The sequence below is a fragment of the Seriola aureovittata genome, chromosome 8 (genome assembly GCF_021018895.1).
Source record: "Seriola aureovittata isolate HTS-2021-v1 ecotype China chromosome 8, ASM2101889v1, whole genome shotgun sequence".
In the NCBI taxonomy this organism is placed as follows: Eukaryota; Metazoa; Chordata; class Actinopteri; order Carangiformes; family Carangidae; genus Seriola; species Seriola aureovittata.
In genome coordinates this window covers 18298505-18325484 of record NC_079371.1, presented here as the reverse complement: position 1 = coordinate 18325484, position 26980 = coordinate 18298505, and the positions used below count along the sequence as shown (strand labels likewise).

The 26980-nt window shown below is 42.8% G+C and overlaps 2 protein-coding genes across 3 annotated transcripts in view; one reads left to right on the top strand and one right to left on the bottom strand.

Annotated features, from left to right (window-relative positions):
• nlgn3a (neuroligin 3a) overlaps window positions 1-10616 on the top strand; it is a 116907-nt gene extending 106291 nt beyond the window's left edge. For both annotated transcript variants that reach the window (XM_056382630.1, XM_056382631.1), the window contains one exon: window positions 9717-10616. In XM_056382630.1, coding sequence (XP_056238605.1) covers window positions 9717-10575 — 859 coding nt within the window. In that variant the 3' untranslated portion in view covers window positions 10576-10616. The remainder of the gene's footprint in view (window positions 1-9716) is intronic.
• Window positions 10617-22392: 11776 nt separating this feature from the next.
• On the bottom strand, window positions 22393-26577 carry si:dkey-27i16.2 (regulator of cell cycle RGCC-like). Its single transcript, XM_056383550.1, has 5 exons — window positions 26408-26577; window positions 25160-25324; window positions 24407-24487; window positions 23654-23716; window positions 22393-23045 (listed from the first exon to the last, which is right to left on the bottom strand). Exons 1-5 carry the CDS (start codon window positions 26427-26429, stop codon window positions 23038-23040), a joined length of 339 nt encoding a protein of 112 aa, XP_056239525.1. The 5' UTR covers window positions 26430-26577; the 3' UTR covers window positions 22393-23037.
• Window positions 26578-26980: the final 403 nt, after the last annotated feature.

Below are 26980 nucleotides of genomic sequence, written 5' to 3'. Positions count from 1 at the left end.
CCTCTTGAGTTGTTCTGGGTGATGGCGCTGCTTCTAACTCCAGCTGGTGGTGGGGAAATGACTCGCTGCACTGATTGTTGTTGCCCACAGCTGTTACACACATAGGATTAGCTTTGTTTCTATTTCGGTTTGTTACAGATAGCTCACTCTTCAGACTACATTAACAGTAGGAAATGCCAAACATTAAATGAATGAATGACTGATGTTCAGATACTGAGCTGCTGCAGGATCCTATCAATATTACAGATCTGACCAATCAGGAACCAGTACCAATGTAAAACAGGTCCTTGGTATCCATCCCCGATCGCAGTTAGGATGAGACAGCTGTTTGTATCATGGGTCTAACAATAGTAGCAACACAACATATTCACACATATCACTTGCTAATATTTTAAATGAATTAAACAGCAGCACTTTCACATTAGTAAAACCAGTGATCACACAATTACAAACTTGCTAAGTTATTAATAGGAAGTAACATAGAAACGTCCTATCTCTGTCCTATTTAAAGTACTTCTGTACTACAGAAAAAGAAGCAGCAGGAAAATGGAGGCCTTACAATGCATAGTATGGGACAGAAAAGACATTTTTCAGCAGAGACATTTTTTTTTCAGGGGTGTTTTTTGCCTGGACTTGCTGGGTCTCAGTCTGAAAACCTGAAACATATTGAATCTGAGGAAGATTAAATGTTCCTCCAGAATGTGTGCCGTGCTATTCGTGCTTGGCTGACTGTTTGGGCTGAGTATGTGTGCGTGGCAGTCTGCCTCTCTGTATACTTCTGTGTGTGTGTGTGTGTGCGTGTGTGTGTGTGTGTGGCTGGAAATACTATCCATGCTCTATTATGCCGAGGCCCAAAAGACACAGAGACTTATCAGGGAGGCATATCAAACTCTTGCCCTCGGCGGTATCGATTCCCTCGGCCTGGACCCAGTCGATCACTCGTGCCCTGGGTGACTCCCGCTCCCCACCATGCTCAATTTCACCCCCACCCATCACAAAGCCTGGCCATTTTGTATGACTACTAGTAATCATTTCTAACAACCGAAATTTAATTTGACAATCCCTGTTACCAGAGAGGTATTGATCCCATCCTGAATGGGATGCAGTCTGAAATCTTGTTCTGTTTTTTTTATCTGTCTCTATATCATCTGCTGTCCAATCAGGTGGCATTTACATCCAGTCGTCTGGCTGATAGGATGGGCCCCAGGCCGCCGCCTCTGCTAGATCCTTGAACTGCTAATGGCAGACTAGTGCAGATGGACTGATGTCGGCTGTTTTGCCTTCTCAAGGAAAGCACTGAGGTCCATCAGTGATGCTCGGACTAAACAGCTGTCTCCTCTGCCTGGCAGCCATCTTGTGTCAACACATACAAAGCTGCAATTTGTAGATACAGATGGAATTGACTACTTGTCCTTCCAAGAAAATTATCAGCTGTTATAAAAAGAGAGGTTGTGTTTAATTTTAATGAGAAAAGTTTGAGGCCTGAAGGTAACAACGCACGGTGCTTATGTACTGAATCACTCTGAACTTGGATCTTGCCATGTCAGTGAAATTAATTCTGACAGACGACGACAGCCTTCCCCGTGTTACCTATAAACCACTCAGATTCAACACAGAGCCATGGACAATGAGCTTGCTGTAACCCTAACCTGGTCATTACCCTTGAAGCAGCCGAAGTCGAAACAACAAATTGCTCTTTACTGCTGATCAGATATCAGTTTTTTAGATCTCCACATCACTGATTGATCAAGCAGAGTGGTGGGAGGGTGGGAACTGCTTCTAGAGCCATGTTTGCCCTGTTACATATAGTATCCACCCTATAGTGTGTTGCCTTGGCAGAACTCCAGACAAGGGGATTACAGTCAGACCACAATTAGGCACTCAGATGGTAAAGAGCCTGGGATTAGATCCCAGGATAATAGAAAACTCAGTGTGCTGGTCCAAAGGATAATTTTACTCCAGCCCAAGTAAAGGAATCTACCATAAACTCTTCAGGGGGGGTTGAAGATGTTATATATTTCCCATAGATTCTTAAGTCCATCCTCCTCATTCAAACCACACTAGGGGATAAAGATCTCTCCTTCAACACCACCCAACACAGTCTGGCTATAGAGAACATCCTTTTAATTAAGACCCAGTTGTATTGCCTTCGCCTTCGTGGCCTGTCCAACAGCCCTCTTCCCTATATCTGCAAAGCAGCTCTCGCTCCCCTTCCAGATGTTCGTAATGAACTGACCCAGATTGCACTTCCTGCCTCGGTCTCTAAATCAGTTGTAGAAACACGTGTGACATGATGTTAAGACACTTGGGCTGCATGTCAACAGTGTGTATCATAGCAGCCCCCCCCCCCCCCAAAAGCTCTTCCTGTCTCTAGCTCTCATGTGTCATCTTTACAGGGCAAATCCCTGCCCATGCGCTTTTTTTTTTTTTTTTTCTCCATCAGTGTCAGTGAAGCATAAAAGCATACAGAGAGTGCACGCTGTCAAATCTTCTTAGTGTGTGTGTGCGCATGTGTGTGCGCATGTGTGTGCGAGTGCGATTGTAAGAGTGTGTGTTTACACTACGAGGCTGTTCTTTCCTGAGAGTTAGGGATGTTTCAGAGGCGGGGGATTTACTCAGCTCAGAGTTATTTTTCTGGCTGCAACATTTGTTTTACTATTGACAGGCAAAATTGGCTTGCGCTTTATTGCCACAACAGCTTCTTCGGCACAGTTTCTCCAAAACTTTCTTTTGCCAGACTTCCGAACCTTCTCAAACACAAACCGTATAGCACAGCAACACAACACAGCACAGCAGCACAGCGGACACACTGGCAGAGCACCTCAGAAAAGACAGAGTGATGAAAAGCCCAGAAAAGATCAATCATTATATATCATTAGTGCTGTAAATATGTTGGTCCATCTTCCCGCTTCTTGTTTTTTTTTTTTTTTTCCCCTGCTGGCTGGTGCTCATTTCCCCTGTTCAGTGTGTGAGCTGCGCCACATGCTGTGCTGGGCCTGGCTAGGTAGTTAAAGAGCAGAGCGTTGTCATGTGCTGATTCTTTGTTTTTTTTTTTTCCCTCATTCTCCTCCACCGCTCTTCCATCCTCCTCTCTCTCTCTCTCATTATTCTACACAAAAACAGAAAGGCTACTCATGTATTACATTCACAACATGAGCTAAATTATGCAGTATTGATTGCGTTGTCTTTAGTGACAGCATCTGCCGACCAAACAAATGAAGATAGGAGTAACTACAGTGTGTCTATAGTGAAGTTTAACAGCCAGCACTTTGATTCACAACTCTGCCAGTTGATTTTTTTTTTGTTTGTTTTGTTTTCCATCCGCTTGTCAATCGAACACCCCTCCTCTGCAGAGTTAACGACAAGTATACATCAACTCTTTCTCCCATCTGACCTCATTCACACACTGTTTCAGCCTTTTTCTTACCCCAGCTGTCTAGTAGTTACATCACTCATCTCTGATCCCCCTCCTTGTCCTTTCTCCCTGGATTATTCCCCGTTCCCTTTGGTTTCCTTCGTTAAGGCCAACTCAACCTGCACAAGGAGTCTGTGAATGCTCGGCATTGCAGAATAGCACAGCCCCAAACAGCCACCTACCTACTCCATTAAATAGGCACTCACTTGATAGGAGATTTGTAGCCAATATCCTGATTTGCATTAGAGAAGGTAAGGAAGTGGTGTGGCTTGTTAAGGGGCCTGGATGCCATTGATCGGTGTCCATGCCGTGCGCTGAATGTAATGAGGACGACAGCAGGGGGAGGAGGTGAAGAGGAAGTAGATCCGCATGTGTACATCCATAAGTAAGTGGTTGTCAGATTAAAACGGGGATGAATTCTAATAGGCTAATATTAATGTTAAGTAATTAATATGAGAGATTTAGAAGTGGTAGAAAGCTGCTAATTGGTTAACAGGGAGAGAAAGGAAATCGAGGGAAGGTGCGAGAGGAGGAGGGAGGTATTTTGTTTGCTGCCACTCAGCTAATCAAACAAATCAATAGCATCCATAATAAGGAGCGGTCCGAGCGCTGTGTCCTCCAACACTTCTGCACGCCCCAAAGTCACAGCGCCTCGCCCTGCATCATTTAGCCTGCTGAACCGAAGGCTGCCATTAAATATGAACCACGCATCACTCAGCCCTCTGCCCCAGCATGCAGCCACATGAAGGGTAAAAGAGCACAGCCTGACAATTTGCCCACTCAGTGCTGAAGTTGCCCCCCTACGTCTTGCCAAGACAAAGTCTGCAAACAGAATTAGATTTTTATTTATTAAAAAATTTAAAGGGTTTTGGGAACCTTCTGTCAGAGTGCAAATTACAATTAGCTGCTTACTTTGTGTTACCTAGTAAGTAGATAAACAACTGCAGGGGATGAATTTGTTACACAACAGTAACAACTGAAAAAAAAAAAAAAAAAAAAAAAACAGGATTCAACTTTGCATATTTTGGCAGCTTAGCAAAATGAGCATCAGTGGATCACTGAATTAATGCATGTACCTTGTTTTATATTGAGAAACTATACTCCGCTGAGGATTCAGAGACCTTGAGTGTAGTGAAAATAGATTCTTGTCTTCTGCCTTAGGGCACCTAAACGTGTCTTTTCAGATTTGGTGATGGCTAGGTCTATGATCATTCAAGCGCTTCAAATTACATCAGGATGAAAAGGGGAAGGAGGTAACATGGGAAATGAAAAAAAGAAAGAAAGTGATATTCACCCCCCCCCACCCCCCACCCCCCACCCCCCACCCCCCACCCCCCACCCCTTATCTACCTTTTACATCGGTGCTTGCAGATAGGGCTTGGAATAGGTAATGAGCTCAGGCCCTGTTCTGCCACATGTGTAGGTAGAGCTGAGTGTGGTGTCTGCCATGCAGGAGGCGCAGCGTCTTATAGAGGAAGAGCTGTCAAACACTTAACAAAAGGCTTTTTTTCTTAATTCAGTCTGGAGTGGCTCGTCATCATCACCACACTCCATGTACGGCTTTGTGAAATGTGACATGTCCTGTGTTCAAGTTCTGCGATTGCGTGGCCCCAGAGGTCATTACACCATGATGTGTCACAAATACAAACACACACACACACACACACACACATACAAACTCCCAGTCGATCACAGACACAAACACACGGGAGCACTTAAACACGCATGGCAGACCAAGGTTTGCAGGGGTCAGCGGGTCATCATGAGCGGAGGGAGGGACTGAGGAGGAGATGAAGGCGATGGTTTATAGTACCACAGCCATATGAACACATCCGAGGAAATCTGAAAGGCCATTAAAACGCCTGCTTTTATGGGTGTAATAATCCCTCTCCTCTGCCTGGGAGTCCAGCCACAGCTCCAATGACCATCCGGATTAAGTGGGAGGTCTGACAGGAGGCAGGCTATCAGCTAATGCAGGGGAGCTCTGAGAGCCCAACAGGACCACAAACATCACACAATGCCAGAGCTGTTCATACAAGTCACCACGAGGCGTTTGCTATAGAGCTGAACACATAGAACGAGCTCTGGAAGTGTTTGGACAACAATGTACTGTTCAGCGTTTTATCACCGGACTGTCATAATATTTAAATGTGAAATGATACGATGAGCACAAAGGTTCAAGCGCAGAGTGTCATCTTTAATTTGAGGCAATTCAGGCACATCAAATGAACAGGCAAAGCAATTCATTTTTTTTTTGTACACCCCCCACCCCACCCCCCCACCGCCCCAACCCCCACCCCTCATATCAGCCTCCGAGAAGTTTCCTGACAGGTTAAGATAATGTTCAATAAGTGTTTTCAATTTTTTTCCCTCCTTTATCTCTAATGGAAAGTCTTTACTTTCTGTGACTTCTAAAGGTATGTGGCCCATCAAGATCAGCAGACTGTTGATATCTTATCGTCAAGTTTCTCTTTCCTGCCTATTTAATTCTATTTTGTTTCGTCTGTATCTTTGAGTATTCAACTGTGACTAGTCTCAGCTGACTTTATAGTCATTAAATTGTTTCACATACAAACTAATAAGAGCACGGAGCCAAACGAAAATATCTCTGTTCACACACTCATGGTGCTCACTGTAGAGATGATGACGTTCTGGATAGTAAAGGTAGAACAGCTTGAAAGTTTATTTATTTATTATCTACAAAGGGTGAACACAGTATTATTATGAGCAGCTCATATTTTGTCGTGTGTGTAAGACTGTGAGACTGCACCTTAAACCCATCGTACATATTAATTGTATACAGTAGATAATGTCACTAATTATCATAATATACTGTTTTAGAAGCTAGTATACAAACATGTCAATATACCAAGAAATAATACAATATGTGTGGCGTTGCTGTCAATCAAACTTTGCTCCTTTCGATCGTCACTGCTGATTAAACTTCACAAAGAGACATCAGGTGTTTTTCCTAATATTTAATGCGTTGTTTTTGTTTTCCAATATCTTTGAGCTGTTTCGCCACCATCCATCCATAATGTATGTCAGCATCACAGCCAAAAATCCACCGTATGTAGTGGGGCTGAATATCATCAAAGAAAAATCATATCACGAATGCGATAGTCACGATTTCAGTTGGAATGGTCATTTTTGCTCCTGAAATAAATGTAAAAATTACGATGATGTGATCTTTGTATGTCTGGAGAATATGATTTTTAGGCTGAGGCATCTCTGTAGCACCACAATGCTTCATTTATGATATGTTGTGGAAAATTTGACTTCTATCAAAAAAATTGCAGCTCCTGTGATCTGGATATTGCACTTGGCCATAGGTTCAGCCCTAGTATTTAGCTTGCATCTGTCTGTTTTAAGTATACCTATATTGTCATTTTTGTAGGTTGAACACATAATGTATTAAAAAAGCTCCTTGGAATCATATGGATTTGGGGCACTGCATGTGACTGTGACTGCAAATATAGACTGTGTTCTTTGCTACTAGTTATTTAGTTTTATTTTATCCTCATATTCATATAAGGGGAAGACAAAATAACATCTGTCTGGAAGGTTTTTTCAACAAAAAATGCATATCATCAGCTTCACTCTGGCAGTATTCATTATCAGACTATTGTATTGGATCATACTGTACAGCTGCTATACAGTGAACCACTTGTAATTTCCACACAGAACTGAGACAGATTGCCACCTGCAGAAAACTTAAGCACAGGCTATAGCACTATTTTCACCATGTGCAAAACACAGCGGCACAGGACTCGGGAAGCATTATGAAGTAGATCTGACTACATTTCATCACACGGCACCCAGCAAAGCTTCAGTGCAAATAGAGCTGGGTAACCTAGTAGCCTTCACCGCACAGAGGAGCAGAGACTGAACTCGGATCACTCCCGCCCTGACTCTGCAGCTCAGGGCAGGACTTCAAAGCCAGAAAGCAGCCCAAAGTTGAGCAGCAGTGGTAGAAATTGTTCAAAGGAATGTAGCCTGTTTACTATTGACTTTGCAACAATTACCCAAGCATATGTGTGTGTAATTAGATAAGGCAGCCAGTTGTTCTCTAATGCGGCAAATCAAATTAACTAAAGATGCCACATTGATTTCTTTGTGTTCCCTAAATTATTCATCTTCACTTGCACTGAACCAGCCAGCCAGCCACCAAAGAGCTTTTCTAACTCCTCTGCACCGTCGCTCCCTTACTGCCTGCACACACCGATTGTTTTGGAAGATCTACCTAAGTACCTTTTCAATATTTTTGCTATCACAATTCTGCAAATTGACCCTCCTAAATAAAAAGCCTTCGCAGCGTTGTGGGAACGCTCGTAATTCCCATCAGAAGAAATTACTCTACCTCCATCATTGCTGTCATGTGCGTGTATGTATATATGTGTGTGTGTGTGTGTGGGGGGGGGGGGGGGGGGGGGGGGTCGTGTTTGACAGCACGCACAGGACTGCTGTGAGAATTCATGAAGCACAGAGACTGTAGACAACCATGTCTCAGGCTGCTTCATTGACGTCCTGTTCTCTGGCATGTTGCACACAGGGAGATCAATATGACCTTACCTCCACCACCCGCTCCTTTGAAACTTAATTACTGATATTCAGCTACAAAGTCATCATAGTCTGGCTGTCAATATTCATTGGGGATCATTACGGGCCTAATAAAAGAGGTTATTTACGGGCTGCTCTGCTGACACCGGCCCAGGTCCAGGGATTCAGCTCAAGCCATCTCAATTTGCTTTACCTCTCTCTCTCGCTCTCTCTCTCCCTCTCTCTCTTTCTCCCTCTCTCTCTTCCTCTCTCACCTCTCCCAGAAGCACTGACCTGAAAAAGAAAAATTGACAGCAGAGAAACGAACAGGAGAGAGGATGGAGGGTGAATTCTTCTGGCATGGCTTTTAATTCTCTTGGCTGTGTTTGGAGGTTTTTCAGCTCGTGCCAAAAAAACACTGTAGCCGCCATATCCCTAAATCCCCAACTAAATTTGAACTTTGCTTGCCACTGACATTGCAATCAGACCCGCAAAGGGATATTTCATGACATTTAGAGAAATGTCGCTAAGATCCTTGCCTCTTTGCAACAACGCGGCTTTAACTCCTCTGCTCCAGCGTCAATTATTGTGTTTTCAAGGCTGCAGAGCTTATTCTTCAGGTTCTTCCACAATGAGTCATTTCATCAGCAAAAGCAATACCATGGACCACACAACTCCCACTCCTGAAATTGTACGGCAACAGCGCTACAAGGAGTTGTGTGATTGTGGGAGATTGCTATATGTTAATTTATTCAATAAATCAATAGCTTCACTGTAATTGAAATGGTTGGCCATCCGGTGTTGAAGAAATGTGGCAGAAACTGAAAAGTGGAACAGTGAACTCTGTGGATCAAAAGAGGTACTGCATCTGGAAAACTCTCTCTCTCTCTCTCTCTCTCTCTCTCTCTGTCTCTGTCTCCCACACTCTCACACTTCCCCTTTGTCTCTCACTTTCAGTCTCATACTCACAAACATCCTTATATCCAAACACACACACACACACACACACACACACACACACACACAGCTCTGCAGTTCCCTCTTAGTGTCTTGATTAATATGGTCCACTTTACATCAGTACACTGGATGCCAATGCACACTGTGCTGCCTTCCCTGAGCAATTAGCGGAGGGGCTCCACCAGCGTTGGATTATCAACAACAAGATGCCTCCTGACGCGAGCCCTAAAGCCTGCTGACTTATTCATATGTGTTTACTTTAAAAGCCTCTGCCCTGGTTTTTGTGGGTGGGCTGCATCAGAAGTGAAATAAGAACAGCATCCGGGGCATGGGGGGGGGGGGGGGGGGGGGGGTATGAGACAGACAGACGCATTATGCCCACAGAGAGGTAGCCGAGAGGGGCGAGGGACTGGGTCCTGCTGCATCGAGGTCTTGTGGTAGGAATAGAAATGTAAGTGTGTGTAGTGTTGGGAAAATAAATAGGAGGAATCGATGTCAGTTGATGCAGCCACAGAAAGTGTGATACGTACCACACCTGGATCAATTATTAACTGCAGTCTGTTGGTTGCTGCTGTGGGTTTGTGCGTTTGCTGTTGTGGGTTTCGCCAAGCAAGATCAAAAAATTCTCCAGTAGTGGTAGAACTCCTTTCACGCCAAGATATAAGCTGTGACTGATACTGTTATGTTTTCTTTTTAGTATTTTTATGTGCTTCCTTTCCCCACATGAATGCTGGAGCATGAATAATTAAAGGTACCCTCAAAAGCTAATTTAACACTATCACTTCTGTATCTTCTCTGTCTGTAGGGATCCCAACAAACCGGTTCCCCAAGACACCAAGTTCATCCACACCAAGGCCAACCGCTTTGAAGAGGTGGCCTGGTCCAAGTACAACCCCCAGGACCAGCTGTACCTTCACATCGGCCTGAAGCCACGTGTGCGCGACCACTACCGCGCCACCAAAGTGGCCTTTTGGAAACACCTAGTGCCCCACCTGTACAACCTCCACGACATGTTCCACTACACCTCCACCACCACCAAAGTGCCCCCGCCAGAGACCACGCAGAACACCCTGTCCACCAAGAGGCCCAACGGGAAAACCTCCTGGCCGTTCAACACCAAGCGGCCTCCCATGTCCCCGGCCTACAACAGCGAGGACAAAGACTCTTGGAGCGACGACGAGGAGACGGGACCGCTGGTGGTGGAGAATCCGCGGGATTATTCCACAGAGCTCAGCGTCACCATCGCCGTCGGAGCCTCGCTGCTGTTCCTCAACGTGCTGGCTTTCGCAGCCCTCTATTACCGCAAGGACAAGCGGCGGCAGGACTCCAGCCACGGGCAGCCCAGCCCACAGCGCCAGACCACCTCCAACGACATTGGCCACCATGCGCCCGAGGAGGAGATCATGTCGCTGCAGATGAACCAGACGCACCATGAGTGCGAGGCGGGGAACAGCAACGAGGGGGCACTTCGTTTGGCCTCGCTGCCCGACTACACGCTCACTCTGCGGCGGTCTCCGGACGACATCCCCCTCATGACCCCCAACACCATCACCATGATCCCCAATTCCCTGGTGGGCATGCCCAACCTGCACCCCTACAACACCTTCACAACCGGCTTCAACTCCACCGGCCTGCCGCACTCCCACTCAACCACCCGCGTATAGCTTTAAGGAGGCCAGGGGCAGCCGGCGCAGGCGGGAAGGGGGGGTGGGAGGGGGGAGAGCGGCAGCGTCGGCGGTGGTGGAGGAGGAGGAGCAGGAGGAGGAACGAACGGAGGAGAGGATTGTGTTTTATAAATATCACAGGGAGGGGGGGGGCTGCGAGGGGGAGGGGAGGGGAAGGGCAGGAGTCGGATTAAAACGTGAAGAGATTTAACTAGACTTTTACAACGAGGAGAGTTGCTGAGAGCTCTCTATGGATGTCAAGTTGTGCAGAGCTGCCAAAATCAAACTGCTTCCCTTCTCCTGATCGGGGGGAGGGGGTCTTTCTGCAGTGTTTTTTTCTAAAATAATCATTTTAAAAGCCTTTTTAAGCAAACTGAGGAGATATCAACACTTTTTTTCTTGAATTCATAACAAAAACAAAGAAAAGTGCTTTTTATTTCCCATCCCTTCCTCCTGCGGGAGACACATCTAGAACAATGGCCTCTACGTCAATATTTGCGAAATGTTTTTAATTGCTTCTTTGTTTTGTTTTACTTTTCAATGCCTTACAAAGCTTGTTCTTTTTTGTCATTATTTCTATTCCCTGAGACTCTTCCAAGTGGAGTGTGTTACAAGCAGATGAGACTCAAAGATGAGAGACTGAATCCAGGATGGGAACCAGAGGATATGCAGATGTAGAGATTTTAAACCCATTTTGGGCAACACATTTTTTTTTCTTTCTGTTGCGTACCAACACAACAACACCCACACAAATGGTGTTATCTTTTTTTTTTTTTTTTTAGCTCGTATAGAAATGATTTGTCCGGGACAGCTCTTGCTGGGAGATGAGAAGGCAGAGATAAATACTATGTTACTGTGATTGTTTTGTTAAGAAAAAAAGTGCATCTTTTACAGCCAATTTATCTGTTAAGCTATCTGATATTATCTCCACAAAGTGTGCACGTACACATGCTGCTTAGAGCACCTGTGTGTTTGTGTGCATGTGAAAATGATTTCTCATTCCTTTGCGTGCAAGAGCGGTTAAGAGGCTGAGATAAAGGAAGAGACACACGCTCGGAAACTTGCAAATGCAAGAGTAGTGAGTGAGTGAGTCTGTATGTGCGCGAAAGAAAGCGTGTGAATGTGTGCGAGTGTGTGTGAGTGTGTGTGTGTGTGTGTGTGTGTCCGTGCACCTGTTTTTTTGTTTGTAGTTTGTATAATGTGGTTTTTTGGGGGGAGGGGGAGGGGGGGTGATGGAGCGGGGGGGAGGGCTGAGTATTTTCTCATGTTGTTGATTTTGGTTCTCCACCAGTAGTGTTTCTGCTGCGTCTCTGGGTGTCTGTCTTTGCGAAATAGCACTTTTGTTATTTTCAAAGTTCTATATGTCTAATTTTGCTTAAAGATTACAGAATAAATCTATTATTTTACGTGTAAGAGAAAAAAATAGCTAAAGATTCAACTGAACTAACTGACATGATTCCATTGACTTTGTAAGAGTTCCTCTTCGAAAGCAGACAGTGGCCTGTTTGCACTGAATAAACCTACATCAGTGCACACTTGTATTTCTTTGAATATATATATAAATATGGGCATACATACATATATGTATAGGGCTTCTATGGAGATATCGCTCCCACTTACAAAATAATTAAAACACTGTTCAGACTGAAAAGCACCAACACAAATAATTTCTATGTATTGTCGTCATTTGAAACATCCCAAGCCAAGACAGCTCTAGGTGTCTTTGTAAGAGCTCTATATGTATATTTATGTATAAAATATTTAATATTTATTTATGTATACCAGATGCATACATGCTGATTGTGCCATGTGCCAAATTAAAACTGTAAAAAATGAAGAATATAAAGTTTCACTAAACTTTTTTTTCTCTCTTGATCAAAGTTCTTTTCCTCCCTTTTATGACTTTTTATTATTTCCATTTTGAATGAGTTAAAGAAGAAATATTCTTGCAGCAAGTGCAAGTCTCCCCCTAGGACTTCCTCTTTACCTCTTCTCTCCTCCCCCTCCTCCCTCTCTCCTTTTCTCTCGCTGAAACCTTTGAGAAAAACAGGCTAACAGCTTGGGGCCTATCGTGCATAACTCCAGATTTTACTGTAATTCATGCAAAGTAGTGCTGCAGCAATGGGAGATTGTGAAAAGATTGCCTTGATGTACTCACATTGCATCCTATTATATGTTATTCTCTGGGAGAAACTGGAGTTATTGATTCTGCAAGTAAAACTGACAATTTTCATTAAGCATCTTGGCGTAGCGCAGACTGTCTCCTGCGTTACAAGCGACTTGCAGTAATGCGACCTGACCAGTGATCCTAGATCAGTGTTGCAATTCTTAGACATTTCACGCACATAGACCGCAACATTTTTATGAAGTATCCCATTACAACTTCCCCTGGTATTTAATGATTGGAGACGCAGCAGAGCGAGAAGCACATTCTGGTCAGCTCATCACCGATCCTGCCAGTGGCAGAAAGAGAGAAGGGGTTATTTGAGGGAAATTGCTTGGAGACTGATCTATATGAGTCATCTTGTTGTTGCTCATTCTGCCTTATATGGGGCTCACCTCTTAATCAGCCACAGTCTTCAACTGTGCCGCATCCACTAAAGAAACAAGCAGTTGGCCTCTCTCTACCTGGAGCTGTCTCATACATACAGAAACATTTAATAATGTCTGTGGATGTGCTTATGTAAGGAGTAGACTATGCAAATGGTCCGATTTGTTTCAGTGGCAATAATATCAGCAGAACCTTGTTGTGTGGCAGAAAATGAACAGGCATTAGAGCGTCGATGGCATTTTGATGAGCAAGGATATTTTTGAAATTCTCCCGTGAGCCCTTTTTGAAATATGCCCTTAAATTACTTAAAACCATTTTTTTTTCAACATACCTATTGTGGCATCTAACCATGCAGAAAGTTTCAGTTCGGACCTTGAGATTTCTGCTTTCCCGGTACAATACAAGTGAATGGAGTTTAATTTGTGGTGCTCACAGCAATGAACTATGACACTTAAAAATAAATAATAATAAAAAAAGGAAACATCCTTGTTACTCTTATTTGAAAGTAATTCCAATAAAAACTTCACAGCGAGGTCTGTGGATTATTCAGACTGACTGGCAAGTAGCTGTTGCAGTTTTTAAACCCGCTGTGGTCAATATTTTTATATAACAATGAATCAAATGACTACTTATATGTGAAAGTCACTCAAAGGACAAACCCACAGATAATTATCACCCGTTGCTACACTCCACCTGAGCTCTACGGAGCATTTTAGCATGTTTCAGCACATTATACAGTACAACTTTAATGTTTTCTTTCTGCTCTCAGGACGTTGTTTCCAGACGCAGCAGGCAGCAAAAAAAAAAAAAATCTCTACTTATAAATGTCTAAAGTCTAATGATCCTCTGTGTCTACTGGATGTGTAAATTAGCAACCGTTTGCTTAATAAGTTTGCCACATTAACTTAAAGGGTGATGAATATCAATTAATGCAGGTTTAACTGTAATTTGTAATGCTGCTTTAATGCACCACAAACTAAAACTCCGCTCCATTAATTATTGATACGTTGTTTACTATGAGCAAAGTCTGTCTGCTAATGAAGGACATGAGTGCACCTGATGCACCTTGATGATTTCTATTCAAATGACCCTTTAATCCAGAAGATCAAAGATTCAAAGTCAACTGTTCCCTCGTCTGATCCGTCCGCCGTGGTGGGAGGTCAGTTTCCATATGGCTCCAACACACACGCACACACAGTGGCACAGGGCTAAAAATTGAGTGGTGGAGTTGAGAGTGAACTATCAAAGGGAAGAAATGTCATGGGAGGGCAACTTGTTTTTTGCCATGTAATTTTCCCATATGCTGTTAAAGCAGAGCAGATGTCGCTGAGTATTGGCAGGGGTAGACCTGGTGGCCTCGGGGACCCGGTTTGGGATACATTGCCCTGTGAAGAGCCGCATAATTAAGTGCCAGACCAAAGGGAAAGACCATGGAAACTGCAGTGGTGCGATGCAGCGAGAGAAAACGGGGTCAAACTCCCTCTGCAATCAGTCACCTGAAGGTTCGATGAAATTAGTCCAAACTTCAGTTGGAAAGAATCACCACCAGAAGAAAAAATGGGACAGTTATGAGCGAGACACTTTTTGTACAGTCGAGATTTGTTTGCAGTTCAGTGAGTGTGTTCCGAAAGTGACATCATTCAAACGCTGGCTAGAATACCCCGATGGGGTTTGTGACTGCCTCGACAGCACTGAATACAAACTCAGCCTAGGAAATGGATGTGCCAAATTACACAGTGCCACCCGCTGGGAGAGCGCTGCAGGTGTGTGTGTGTGTGTGTGTGTGTGTGTGTGTGTGTGTGTGTGGTGGTAGTGGTGGGGGGGGGGTTGTTGGAGGGGAGGGGGATGCCGGGGGTGTTGGTCCGTGTGTGTGCAGTAAGTCTATGTGCGTGCAGATATTGAGAATTTTATTTCTACCGTGGCGAGCGTGTTGTTACCTATATTTCCTCTCACCCTCTTCCTCACCCTCATCTCTCTCTTCCTGTGTCTCATCCATCTTTGCTCCTTTCTTCTTCTACTTCTTCTTTAATGCAGTTTTTTTTTTTTTTTTTTGTCCTCCCTCACACAAAATGCAATCTGAGCAGCTCTACCTCTGTCTCACACAGACATGACTTGCCCATTTTCTCTTTCCTATATTTTATACGTGCCATAATCTGAGCAACTCGCTCATTTCCAATCATTTAAGGTCTAATTTTCTTGAATTGCCGAGTTCCTCTGCTGACTAAGAAGCTAATGAATGTTACCTATTGGGAAGCAGAGTGGAACCAGCCACTGAACCAAAACTCTTGTTCTTTAAATTTAAAAAGCCTGTTTTTCTCTAAAGGGAAATCATACTGCGTTTGTCAAAACATCAATAAACTATTATTTCCATGTGAAAAACGCACTCCTGACGATTTTATTTTGTATCCGCAGAGCATCGGACAAATCACTGGCATATTTTTTTAGGTTTTCCTAAAAAAAAAAAAAAGGAGCATCATGCACTGGAGCTTTTGTGGTGACATCAAACCCAGATACTGTAACATATTTTTCACCACAAACTAGAACTGAAATCAACAAAACCGATGGTGTTTGAGCCCAAATACATCATGATAAATCTCTGTTATCTCAGTGTCATTGTACAGATTACTAAAGATGCCCTGTTACTTCTATGTTTATGTCCATAGAATGTATTTATAATCGCGCAAACTGGAGTAATCAAAATAAATATCTATTCTTTCTGTATCTTATTGTGGTTCTCATGAATATAGAACATGACATCCATTTTCAGTGGGCGAGAAGCATGGTGCTGATAATAGTGTTTTGTATATTTTTCATCCTACAAAATGATTATAGGGAGAGCATCCCAATCCAAGAGAGCATCTTTGTGAGTGCTATATTTGAGTGCTCTGTTCCTCCAAAAATCACACAGCTTTTGCATTAAAGGATAAAGCTGCCATATTTTATCTTTTTTTTTTATTATTATCAACAAATCCCACAAACGGACCGAAACCAAACAATGAATTCATCCTGCTAACAAGTGCTGCCTGTGGAGCCACAGCCAGATGTAGCATATGCCTGTGTGCTGCTCAACTCTTTTTCGTCCAAAAACTATTTAAAATAGAGAGAAAAGAGCCAAACAAGAGCCAGGCTGGTGCACTGGGTGACATATTCTTTAATTACAATGCACACAGACAGTGTAGCTCTTTCCTCATAGCTCTTCAAATTAGCGGAGCAAGGAGCCACATCCCCCAGCATGCTCAGCGATATCTGCCCAACATGGAGCTACTGTGCGGAGAAAAATGCTGCTGCAGAGTTGTGTCAGAATAAACTAGAGGTAGATCACCCAATGGTATGGCTGTTTTATGTGCTTTTAATGGTTATTGGATGACGATGAGTTCTGTGGCACAGGGGCATAAGCTCCAAGCTGTGGCTGCACAGACACACTTGTTAGAAGGATAAATTCAAGGCTGTTTTTGGTCTTTAATGGGCTTTGTTGGTAAAAATAAAAAAGATTAAATAACACCAGCGTGATCCTTGAAATGCAGCTTTGGGTGCAACAAACTGTGGCAGTATTCCAAGAATAGAACAAGCTCAAGTGTGATGTACTATTCAACAGTAAAAGGGGATGGTTTGGTTTTTATGGAGGTCCAGTAAAGAACAGTAGCAGCCTACGGTTCATCTAGTACAAGCAGTCCCACCTGCCCCCGGCCTAAAGCTGCCTGTCGACTACATAATGATCTGCCCTCTCTAAGATGGATGGCCTGGAGAACCCACTGAGGCTGCTGAGACTAAAGCCCGTACACTCCCAGTGTGTGTGAGGGAAGTAACAACAGCAGGCAACAAGCACATTTCAAGCCTCTACAGAGTATCTATCCTGTTTCCTGTCCAGAAAACCCTGTTACCATGAGATGCTACTTGACGGCTAATTTTTCCTACTAGTTGGTCCGGTTCTAATGGTCGGGTGGGAAAGGGGGTGAGAGAAGAAGTTTCATGGCAAGATTCACAACTTCAAGGAAGTTTCGTTTCTGCTCCAACTGCTCTCATCGTTCACAGCATTATCTTGTAGATTCAGAGCTATTTTGCAAAGTCGGTCCTCGCCAGCTGAGGCCAGGCCCGGCGCTATCTCTCAGTTGCATCAGCTGGAGTTCACCATCAGATGGCAGTCCACTAATGCCTTTCTCAGATGTGGGTTACTGGTGGCAGGGAAAGGTTGCGTCAGTGGACCTTTGGTGTCTGAACTCGCCGGCCTATGCCGCTCTGGTAGAGACTACAAAAGACTCCCAGAGGACTTCCCGAAAGTATCTTATCACTTAGATCACATTAAAATGACTTTCTGTGGCGCCAATTTGATCTGTGGTGCTAATCCAGACTACCAGGCTTTTCACAGATCTTTCAGATCAAATACACTGTGAGTCTGATTTCAATATCTGAGCTTACTCTAAAAAAAAAAAAAAAAAAATATCTGCACCATTTTTTTTTTCTGTGAAATACTGGAAACATCCTTTGAAGTTAAGCCTATTTTAGCCCCGAGAGGCAGAGGCATTCATTTGTCAGTGATGCCTAAATGTTAGTGCTGCACAGTGATTTCCCCTATTTTTCTAACAAATTGAAAAGATTTTTGATTGGTATTTTTAACAGGATATTGTTAATACTTAATCATAAAATTTAATAAACATCTGACCTTATGACGCATTCACAAAATTCTTTTTAAAAGATGCAAGAGTTTTGCTGATGGGAATCTAATCTGAATTCCACCGTATCTCAATATGCGGGTCCATTTGCCTCTAGTGTTTACGCATAATACAAACATATATTTTCCACATACTCCTACTTTAAACAGATTTAAAGTTTCTGCTTCACTGTCAGATATTATGAGTTGTGGTATGAATATCTCAGCAAATCAGTTAGAAAGAAGTCTCATCCCAGCCATAAAAAATGTTTCACACCACCAAAATACATAGAAAACTCAGCAGCGATGCATTCTGGGTACCACGGGCAACTCTAAAGCCTACTCTTTGATATTAAAAATTGTCCATATTTGTTTCTGTGCACTCTGCTGAAGCTACTGGAAACATTTTCACAGCAGTAAAGATGCAGTGAGACCTCCTTGTGTGAGTGACAGCTCACCAGCTTGCTACATTACAATAAGGTACACAGTTTTTCCTGCCCACTGGGTAGCCCATGGCATTTGCTAAAACTATGTTCCCTGCCACTTCCATTCTCAGATCCACATCTTCTCACAGCTTGTTTTTGCTCCCTTTTCTCACCAGTGTTCAATTGATAACGAGAGCTTGAATTGGACGTTATTTAAAATACGGACACTCTCCATAAATGAGGAATGGAGTTGTAACAATTTTTTTCAGTTTTCTGATATGTTTTGTGTTGTTTGCTTGAGTTTCAGTAATGAATTCAAGTAAATTGCCTGTCTGAGTTGAAAGAGGAAGGGTGAAGTGGCGTCAAGAAATCCCCAGTCAGCAGTGATGTAATGGCTCATTTGAAGTCCAGGGAAGACTGGATGATTCACATTCCTTGGGAATGAAATCCTCAGAAAGGAATTACACTGGTTTCCTGTCCCTGTACAGCGTCTGAGCAGTCAGAGAGCAACACAGGAAATCACCATGGCTATAGGTGGAGGCTTGGGTTTTATGTGACAGTACCCACAAAAATCCAAATTGGCCTTTAAAATGTTTCCACTGAACTACTTAGATCAAATGAGGTAGTAGGGATTTTTTTTCCTACTGAGTAAGTTAAATATTGCATGATTAAGAATCTATTCCACTTTTAAAACCCAAGCAGCATATGAAGTTATTAATGTGTTCTGATGCTGTTTAACTTTTGTTTACATCAGTAATTTTACAGCAGGAAAGCAGGCCAATATGCTCAGATATGATAAGTTCATTTTAAAATGTGCAGAGTTTGAATCATTAAGATAAACTCTTCAATTAGTGTACAAGTAAAATACAAACATTCCTCAAGGCTAAAACAAGACCAAGCGTCTACAGCCATGCTTGCAGCTCTGTGACACTGTCAAAGATACAGCAGTGCTATGAGTTAAACGCTATCATCAGTATTTGACATTGCTAATATGCTGATGTCTAGCAGGTATAATGTTTGTTATACCATCTTAGCTAACATTTGTTAATTAGCGCAAAACACAAAGTAAAGGTGAGGCTGATGATGTATTGGATCTTTCAGGTAACTAAGGTAAGTAAAGAGATCTCCAGGGTCATTAGAGTCCACCCTGAGAGGCACGTGAATGTCTGTTCCAAATTTCATGGCAATCCATCCAATAGTTTTCAAGACATTTCACTTAAAACCATTCATATCAACCTCATGGTGGCGCAAGGGGAAAGGTCAGCGGGGTCAAAGTCATTAGGATTTATCCTCTGAGAGCCATGAATCCCTGTCCCACATTTCATGGCAATGGTTGAGATATTTCAGTCTGAATGAAAGTAATGGTCCAACTAACCCTTAAATGACATTGCCACTCCTAGAACCATGCTGTACTGTTGTATTCAGTCTTTAGCGCCAGTACATATCAGATCAGTGTTTACAGTCCTCTTTCTTCACAGTAACTCAGGAATGGTTTTACGTGACCCAGCTGACTATTTCAAGAGAGTGCCATATGAGATGACAGTATTTCACAACACACCAACAAGTCCTTTTATGGTTCAAGCACATCGCTCTGCCTTTTGTGAGTTCTGCAAGAATAACAAAGCAGTGATCTGAGTCCTTGATCCGGGCTCAGGGACTGACCTGTTATGTAAGACCCAGTCAGAACTTGACAATTCAGTGTGTGTGTGTGTGTGTTTGGGTGGGTAAGTTGGTCGGGTGTGTGAGTGTGTGCGTGTGTGTGTGTGTGTTGGGTGGTTGAGCCAGCTAATTCCTTGGGAGAGCTTTGTTAGCCTGGACCATTTGGGGAGCTCTCAGGGGAGAGGCGTTGCTCCGGTCTCTCATCAGGCAGATGACAGAAGACTGCGTGCTCTGCATGCTGCACTCATCTCGGCCACGATAGCCTCACTTCACAGGCCATATCTCTGCTTCATTTACTCATTGTCTGATAATAACAAGTGTCTCCTTTCTGCTATACTCAATTACATCTTCATTAGCTTGCTAACTAGCTTAAAACAAACCAGGATTGTGTGCAGAGATTTTAAGTCTATGTGACATTTATTACCAAGGTGCCTGAGTCTATAGGTGACGGCCGTGAGAGGCACAACATGATATTTATTATGTCTTCATCTCTCAAGACCATTCACTGTCTCATCATAACATCAATTCATTTTCATTTATCAGCTAATGAATTCAGTTAATTCATCACTTACTCTGTCAGTTATCTAAACAAGGCGACTGGCTAACATATTGGCCTCCTACTTTAGTGTGCTGCCAATCAAACACCGGCCTCATAGTAATTAGCAGATAAACAATGGGGAGGTGTTCCCATAAGACAAACTGATATATTACATCAGATCCCACTGAAGAGCAATCTAATAAAAATCATACAGCATAATTAGCTTCCGCTGACTTTTCGTGTACGATGAAATGACAGCGTGGATTAGAGCAGGTAAGTGTGGCAACAATGTCAATAACCAGACCAGATACAGAGCTACAGATCTGAAACACACCATTACAAAACCACAAAGTGGGAATTCTTATCAAATGCCTTTTGGTTTCATCTGCAATACACCGTCACATTTCCTGCATTGTTGCAGTTCCTCACCTTCAGTCTCTGAGAACAGGATGTGCCCTTCATTTGAGGGAAGTTCCATCATGTCAAAGTAAAACTTTGTTAGTTACTATCCTGTAACAGCTGTGGCCTCAATCAGTCATCCTCGCCTTTCTCTAAGTGGAACAGACAACACAGGAGGAGCAGGTTACTCTATACCCCCCCTGTGCATTTCCCCATTGTTTGAACACATTCATTTTCCCTTTTGGTCTCTTCCTGCTCCCATTATCCGTCTGTGCTTTACAGTAATGTCACATTTTGAGCTCATTTGCTCTCACCACTATACACTTCTCTCCCTCTCCCCCCAAACCAGCGCCAGCTCTCGTCCCGGTCAGCAGGGTTAAATAGTTGGCTCTGGAGTTCAGAGCACAGCTGAACTTTCTGAATAAAGTGTCTTTTAATGAGACATAAACAGACAAGGAGCAGTATCTTAAATGTCCAACCTTCCTTCCCTTGGCCACTGACATGGTGTCAATAGTCAGGTCCACCCACGAAGTCTATCCATAATATATCACCGGGGCCAGTGGTATGGAAGGAGGGTTGTATCAACCAGAGATTTTTAAGGAGAAAAAAAAAAAAAAAATTCAATAAACTGCTGATCCTTGACCTTTCTGTTTCCAAGGAGGCTAAACTTTCCCATGATTTTAACCGCCCTGAAAAAATGAATCTCATGTGTGATTACAATAACCAGTGCATATAAATATTTCACTGTTGCTTGTAGTCCCTGATTCTTCAGATGTAAAAATAATTTTGCCTACTTCAACTGGATTATACTGCTGATGCCAGTCACTGTAAAACCACAAGTCACAAGTGAGAAATTATATGTTACAACCACAACATTCACCTAACCACTTGTCTGTTTCTCTAAGCTGTGTTGCTTTGACAACAGGGAGGAAACACTTGTAAATGGATGACACATGGTAGACCTGTGCTACAGTGAAATGACAGCACATGGAAAAGTCACAGCGAGGTAACAGCTAAGATGTTCTTTTACAGAAACACAAACAAAGCAGAACAATTTCCTTCCTCCAGTTCAAAGCTTGGATTTGTGGTAATAAGTTACAGTGGATTCACAGCCCACACAAAAGAATTACAGCACAAAGTCTAAATGAGCATTGTTTCTCACAGCACAACTGACGCATTTCCCTTTTAAGCCGACTTCACATGGTGTCTAGGCTAAATGTGTGTTTCCTGATTTTAGTAGCAGAAGTGAAACTCAAAGTAAAACCAGAACGGACATACAGGAAGCACAGGAACAAACGAAGAAGAATGGGTGAAGGGCTCCCGAGACATGTGCTGTGACACTAGCAACAGTCAGTTTAGGGGATAGTGAAGGTGCAGGAACACTGAATATATTTTGTTGTCACTACAGTTAGGAGTATTTTTTTTTTTTTCAAGAAAAGTGACAAACTTTCAACATCGATCCTACACACAAAGACTGTGTTTCTGGTTCTGGTATTTTCTTCCAAATTCATCCGACACACGAACACTATGTTTGTGTGTCGGATGAATCTGGAACCAGATTAAATCTATTAAACAAAAAATGAATTGTAGTACAAAATAAAATCAAAATTTTGCTTTATTTATATGTGCATTGATCTGTACAACAATTTATATTAAAAAAAAGAATATTCACAAGAACTGTACACTGGAAACATCAGCATTAAAAAAAAATGGTATTTGATATTACACAGCAGATCTGAACCCCTTGGACTTGAAATTAGTTAAAACCTAAAGTGCCAACTGTAATTGTGAACAAGACAAAGATCAGCCTCCTTTAAAAAAAAATATGGCACTGACAATTTAGGGCCGTTTACTAGCATAGTACTTATGGGAATTTCAAACGTGGCATAAACATGCTTTCTGTACTCTAGGCAGCGTTTTTTCATATGCCCGGACAGATGGAAGCTTTGTCTAGTTTCAAGAATATGTTACACATCTTGGATCTGATCCTGCAGGGACGTCATCTTGCTGGCTGAGCCCATCGTTGCCAGGGGTCTGAGGGTGTTCTTGCATTTTGGAATGGAGTGCCCTTTTAATTTCTGATGGTAACCTTTTCCCCTGGAGCAGCCAGGGGAGCATTTACTCCCTCAGATCTGCTCTGGTGTAGATCTGCCTGTCTGCTCGGCAGTAGCCAGCCATGTCGCCCCCGGCCTGTTTCTGTCCCCCCCCCCTCCCCTCTTTGTGGCTCGCTATCTCTCTCTGTTCACATCTCTGCAAGAGAGGGAGAGAGAAAACTACAAAAGCTCAGACAGCCAGAATAAGAGAAAAAGCACACGGGCATATTAACACTCACACAAACATGCACAGACTAATAAGTAAGCCTTGTAAAGATACAGAGGCAGTTACAATTAATTTATAACATTAATTCTCTCTGTGCTGAGACCACAGATAGCACAGAATGCATGTTTTGTTCTTGGTTCTGGTTTGTGTGTGTGTGCAGGGACACATAGGTGTTCACGGGCCTCTGAAACACCACTGCTTTAGAGCTGATAGCAGGATCATAATGCTTATGTAGTCAAGTATGCTATTATCACTAAAGGGCGAGTAGATAGTCCACCTGAGTCCCCAGACATGGCATTTACACACAAGAGGTGCTCAGAGATAAACGGGGGGGGGGGGGGGGGGGGGGGTGTGTAGTACAGGGTAGAAACAAGGCGGCTACTAGTATGCACATTGTTTTTCAATGTGCAACAAAACATGCACTCCGTCAGCGTCTCCGCCACCATGACACACTGCAGCCGGCTGGCTTGTCAGCTTAAGTACAAAAGGAATAAAGAAAAGATTGAGTGATAGTGGGTGTAATTCCCTTAAATACACACCAGCAAGTTCCCGGTCCAACATGTCGATAAAACTCTCAAGTTCCCTTGTGTCTCCCAGCTTGGCTGCAGAGAGAGGACAGAAAGAAGTGGAATTTGAGAAACTATAGGAAAAAAAAACAGCAATGGAACATTTTTGTGGAGAAATGCAGCTCAGTTCAGTGGTATTTCCTTTGGACCAAAAGCTGAAAACTAATCTAAGTCCCAGAATTACATATGAACCAAGCTGCTTTTGGACTGGCCAAAACATTTTCAGCTTCTTTTCTACAAATGGAGATAAAGCTGTAAAACCTGGACAGTTTGATGGATCCCACCAGGATCTCTGCTGTACATATGTAAGGTAAGGTACTCTGGATAAACACAGAGTGAATGACACCTGGTCAACTTATTGTTTCCATCCATTGAGATTTACGAGTAGTCAGTGCATCGGTATGCAACAACATACTGTAGCTCCCATTCATTTACATACACACACACACACACACACACACACACACACACACACACACACACACCTGAGCCACTCTCACCACCACATAACATCACAAACAACCTCTGCAGGAGACGTGGAAAAGAGGGGGGCTGAGACGTGACAGTCACAGCGGCAGGCGCTTTGTTGTGTAAAAACAAAAGAGCTCTGGGCCTAATGTAGAGTTTTTGTGTGGCTGTGATAGTGATCAGAGCAAAAGTGATAGTGATCACTGTAAGAACGAGGGCTATCTTGGATAGAGATAGGGTGATGGAAGCCTCTAGTACCTTTCGGTGCCAGCGTTATTCCTGCTGTGTGAAGCTCCTCCTCGCTGGTGTTCAAACTGTTTCCCAAAGAAGCTTCGCTGCCTGAGGGGTGGGGAGGAGAGGGGGGTGGGGGGGTGCAAGGAGGGAGTGAGTGGAGATAATAAACAGAAGACAAGCACTAAGGCCAGCCCATGCAAATGATGAACAACAACAATGACAGTAATTGTAATACAATGCAGGACTTGCACATAATGATAATAACGTGCAGTAAAGTGAAGGTAAACGCCTGTTCGCTGTTAGCGGCTCCCATGTGTCAGCTTTTGAAAGCAGCTTGCCTGTTGAAACATTAGGGGGCCAAAATACTTTCAATAATGACGACACATGGGAGTAGAGAAATACACTTTCTTCTTTTATCTCCTAACCGTCAACAAACACACAACAGCGGCAACAACAAATAAAGGAAAAAAAAAAAAAAAAGACAATTACAAAAGATGGGTTATCCATAATTGCAGTTCATTCCAGTACAGAGCTATTGTCATGAGCAAAACATCCACTTTAATAGAAGTGTACAGGGATGTGACCGCTAGTTTCATGCAAATTAAAAGTGTCAAGCGGCAGTTGTTTGGGCTGATAAAGGGGCTCCACTGCCACCCATGGGGCCTTCATACGACCTTATTCATCAATAAATGATGCAGTCTTTCCTTCCCTATGCTTTTCTTTTTTTAAAAAAACATTACATCTTAATCACAGTGTCCCTGTTCGTCTATTACTCACTGTAATCAGAGTCCTCCACTCCGCTGTCGTCCCCAAGCCCCGTGCGACTTTTGGCTTCCTGCAGGACTCGCTGGTAAGCATGTGGTTTGCTTTGCGGAGGGGCCTTCAGCTCCTCCACCACATCCTGGAACTCCTGAAGCAACTCGCCCAGTTCTTGCTCCAAGTCTGCGGAAAATGTGACAGCAGTTGGAAAGAAATCACATTACTTCACTGAGAGAAAATGGTCAGATCATCTAAGGTTATTTCAGAAAGCACAATTGAGGATTGACAGGCAGTAAATTACTCTGTGATACGAATGAAAAATATATATATTTATACATCAAGGTCAAATCATCTTTAAAAGCCCTGGTTTAGTTCAGGGGATTTAAAATATTTTTGAAATAAAACAATCATTTGTCAGTCATCTAGGACATTTTCCTGTAAGAGAAATATACTTATTACAAATACTGTGTGGGTGAAAAGGAAATTAAATAAAAGCTAAAAGAAAAAGCCTACTCTTAAAGTTTATGTCAGTGGGCTGTGTCAGATAACTTGATGTGTGAAAATAAACTTAACAGCCCATGAGGCATATAAAACAACTGGTCTGCAAACTATGATGCAAAATTATTACAGTTTAAATCTAAATGTTGTGCTCTAGGCTACAATTAAACTACACTTTTGGCCATTCCTTGAATAAATGCACAACTATAAAATAACATGCAGCATCAACAGACCTTCAGTTTACCCACAGTTATATCACAGTCATTTCAATAGGCTAAGGTGAACTTTAACAGTCTCCTGAGAAATAGGCTCAGGGGAGGCTTTAGCAAAATGTAGTAGGATACAGAAAGAATATATGTATTCATATATTCAAAAACTTCAGTGTTTGGTAAGTTATCACAGAATACATCATTCAAGATATGACAGAAATAAAAATAAAAAAATGGGGGGGGGGTTGTATAGAAAATACAAACATGTGCTCTAAATATACCAACAAATAGGAGAACATGGAGGTAGAAACGTGTATAAATAAAGTATAGCAGGCTTTAAACCTGCTCACTTGCTCACTGTGGCTTTCATTGGCAACAACCCCATGAGATATATTAACAAGGATTAAGCGAGTGTGAAATTTTAAAAAGAGTGAAATATATGTCACAGCCTCTCTGGGAAGCATTATACTGGTGGTAGTTGTTTCTTATAGGCCTATAATCATCATCATCAGCGGTATCATCATTTAAAACTAATGGTTCAAGCCGCCGTAGCACTCACCTGTGGTAATGTGTGAAGACATGCTGGAACAGAGGAGTAAAACGCCGGCAAGCCTGTGCTGCGTGTCAGGGTTCGGAGCGGTTTAAAGCTGACAGGCAGCACTGTAGTTTTATTATAAAAGTCCTCCAGACCCGCTCAACTAGCGGATCGCAGCAGCCAATCAGCTCACGGAGCAAGAGAAAACCTCAGAGGTTTTGCTCTAAGTGGAAAAAAGTGGGCGGAAAGTTGAAAAGAAACCCAGACGCAAATGAGACAGACAGTAATAAGCCGTTATGCAACTCCGGTTGAGGCTTACATTTTTGTTCCATGTCTTCAAATTAAAAAAAAACAAAACAAAACAAAAAAAAAAAACTTGTGTAGACTTTAAAAGTTGATTTCCCCCGTTTAGTATTCATTATAGATTTATCATGTTTTTGGCACAAACAGTCGGCAACAAAGGGGTTTTATTTAAAAAAAAAAAGGACCTCAAAGATAATAAGCTTTATTGAAGAATTCAAACTCTGACGATCGATTCACGTAAAGACTTTGTATCATCTTACAATTAATGCAGTCTTTTTGGATATTTTTATTTAC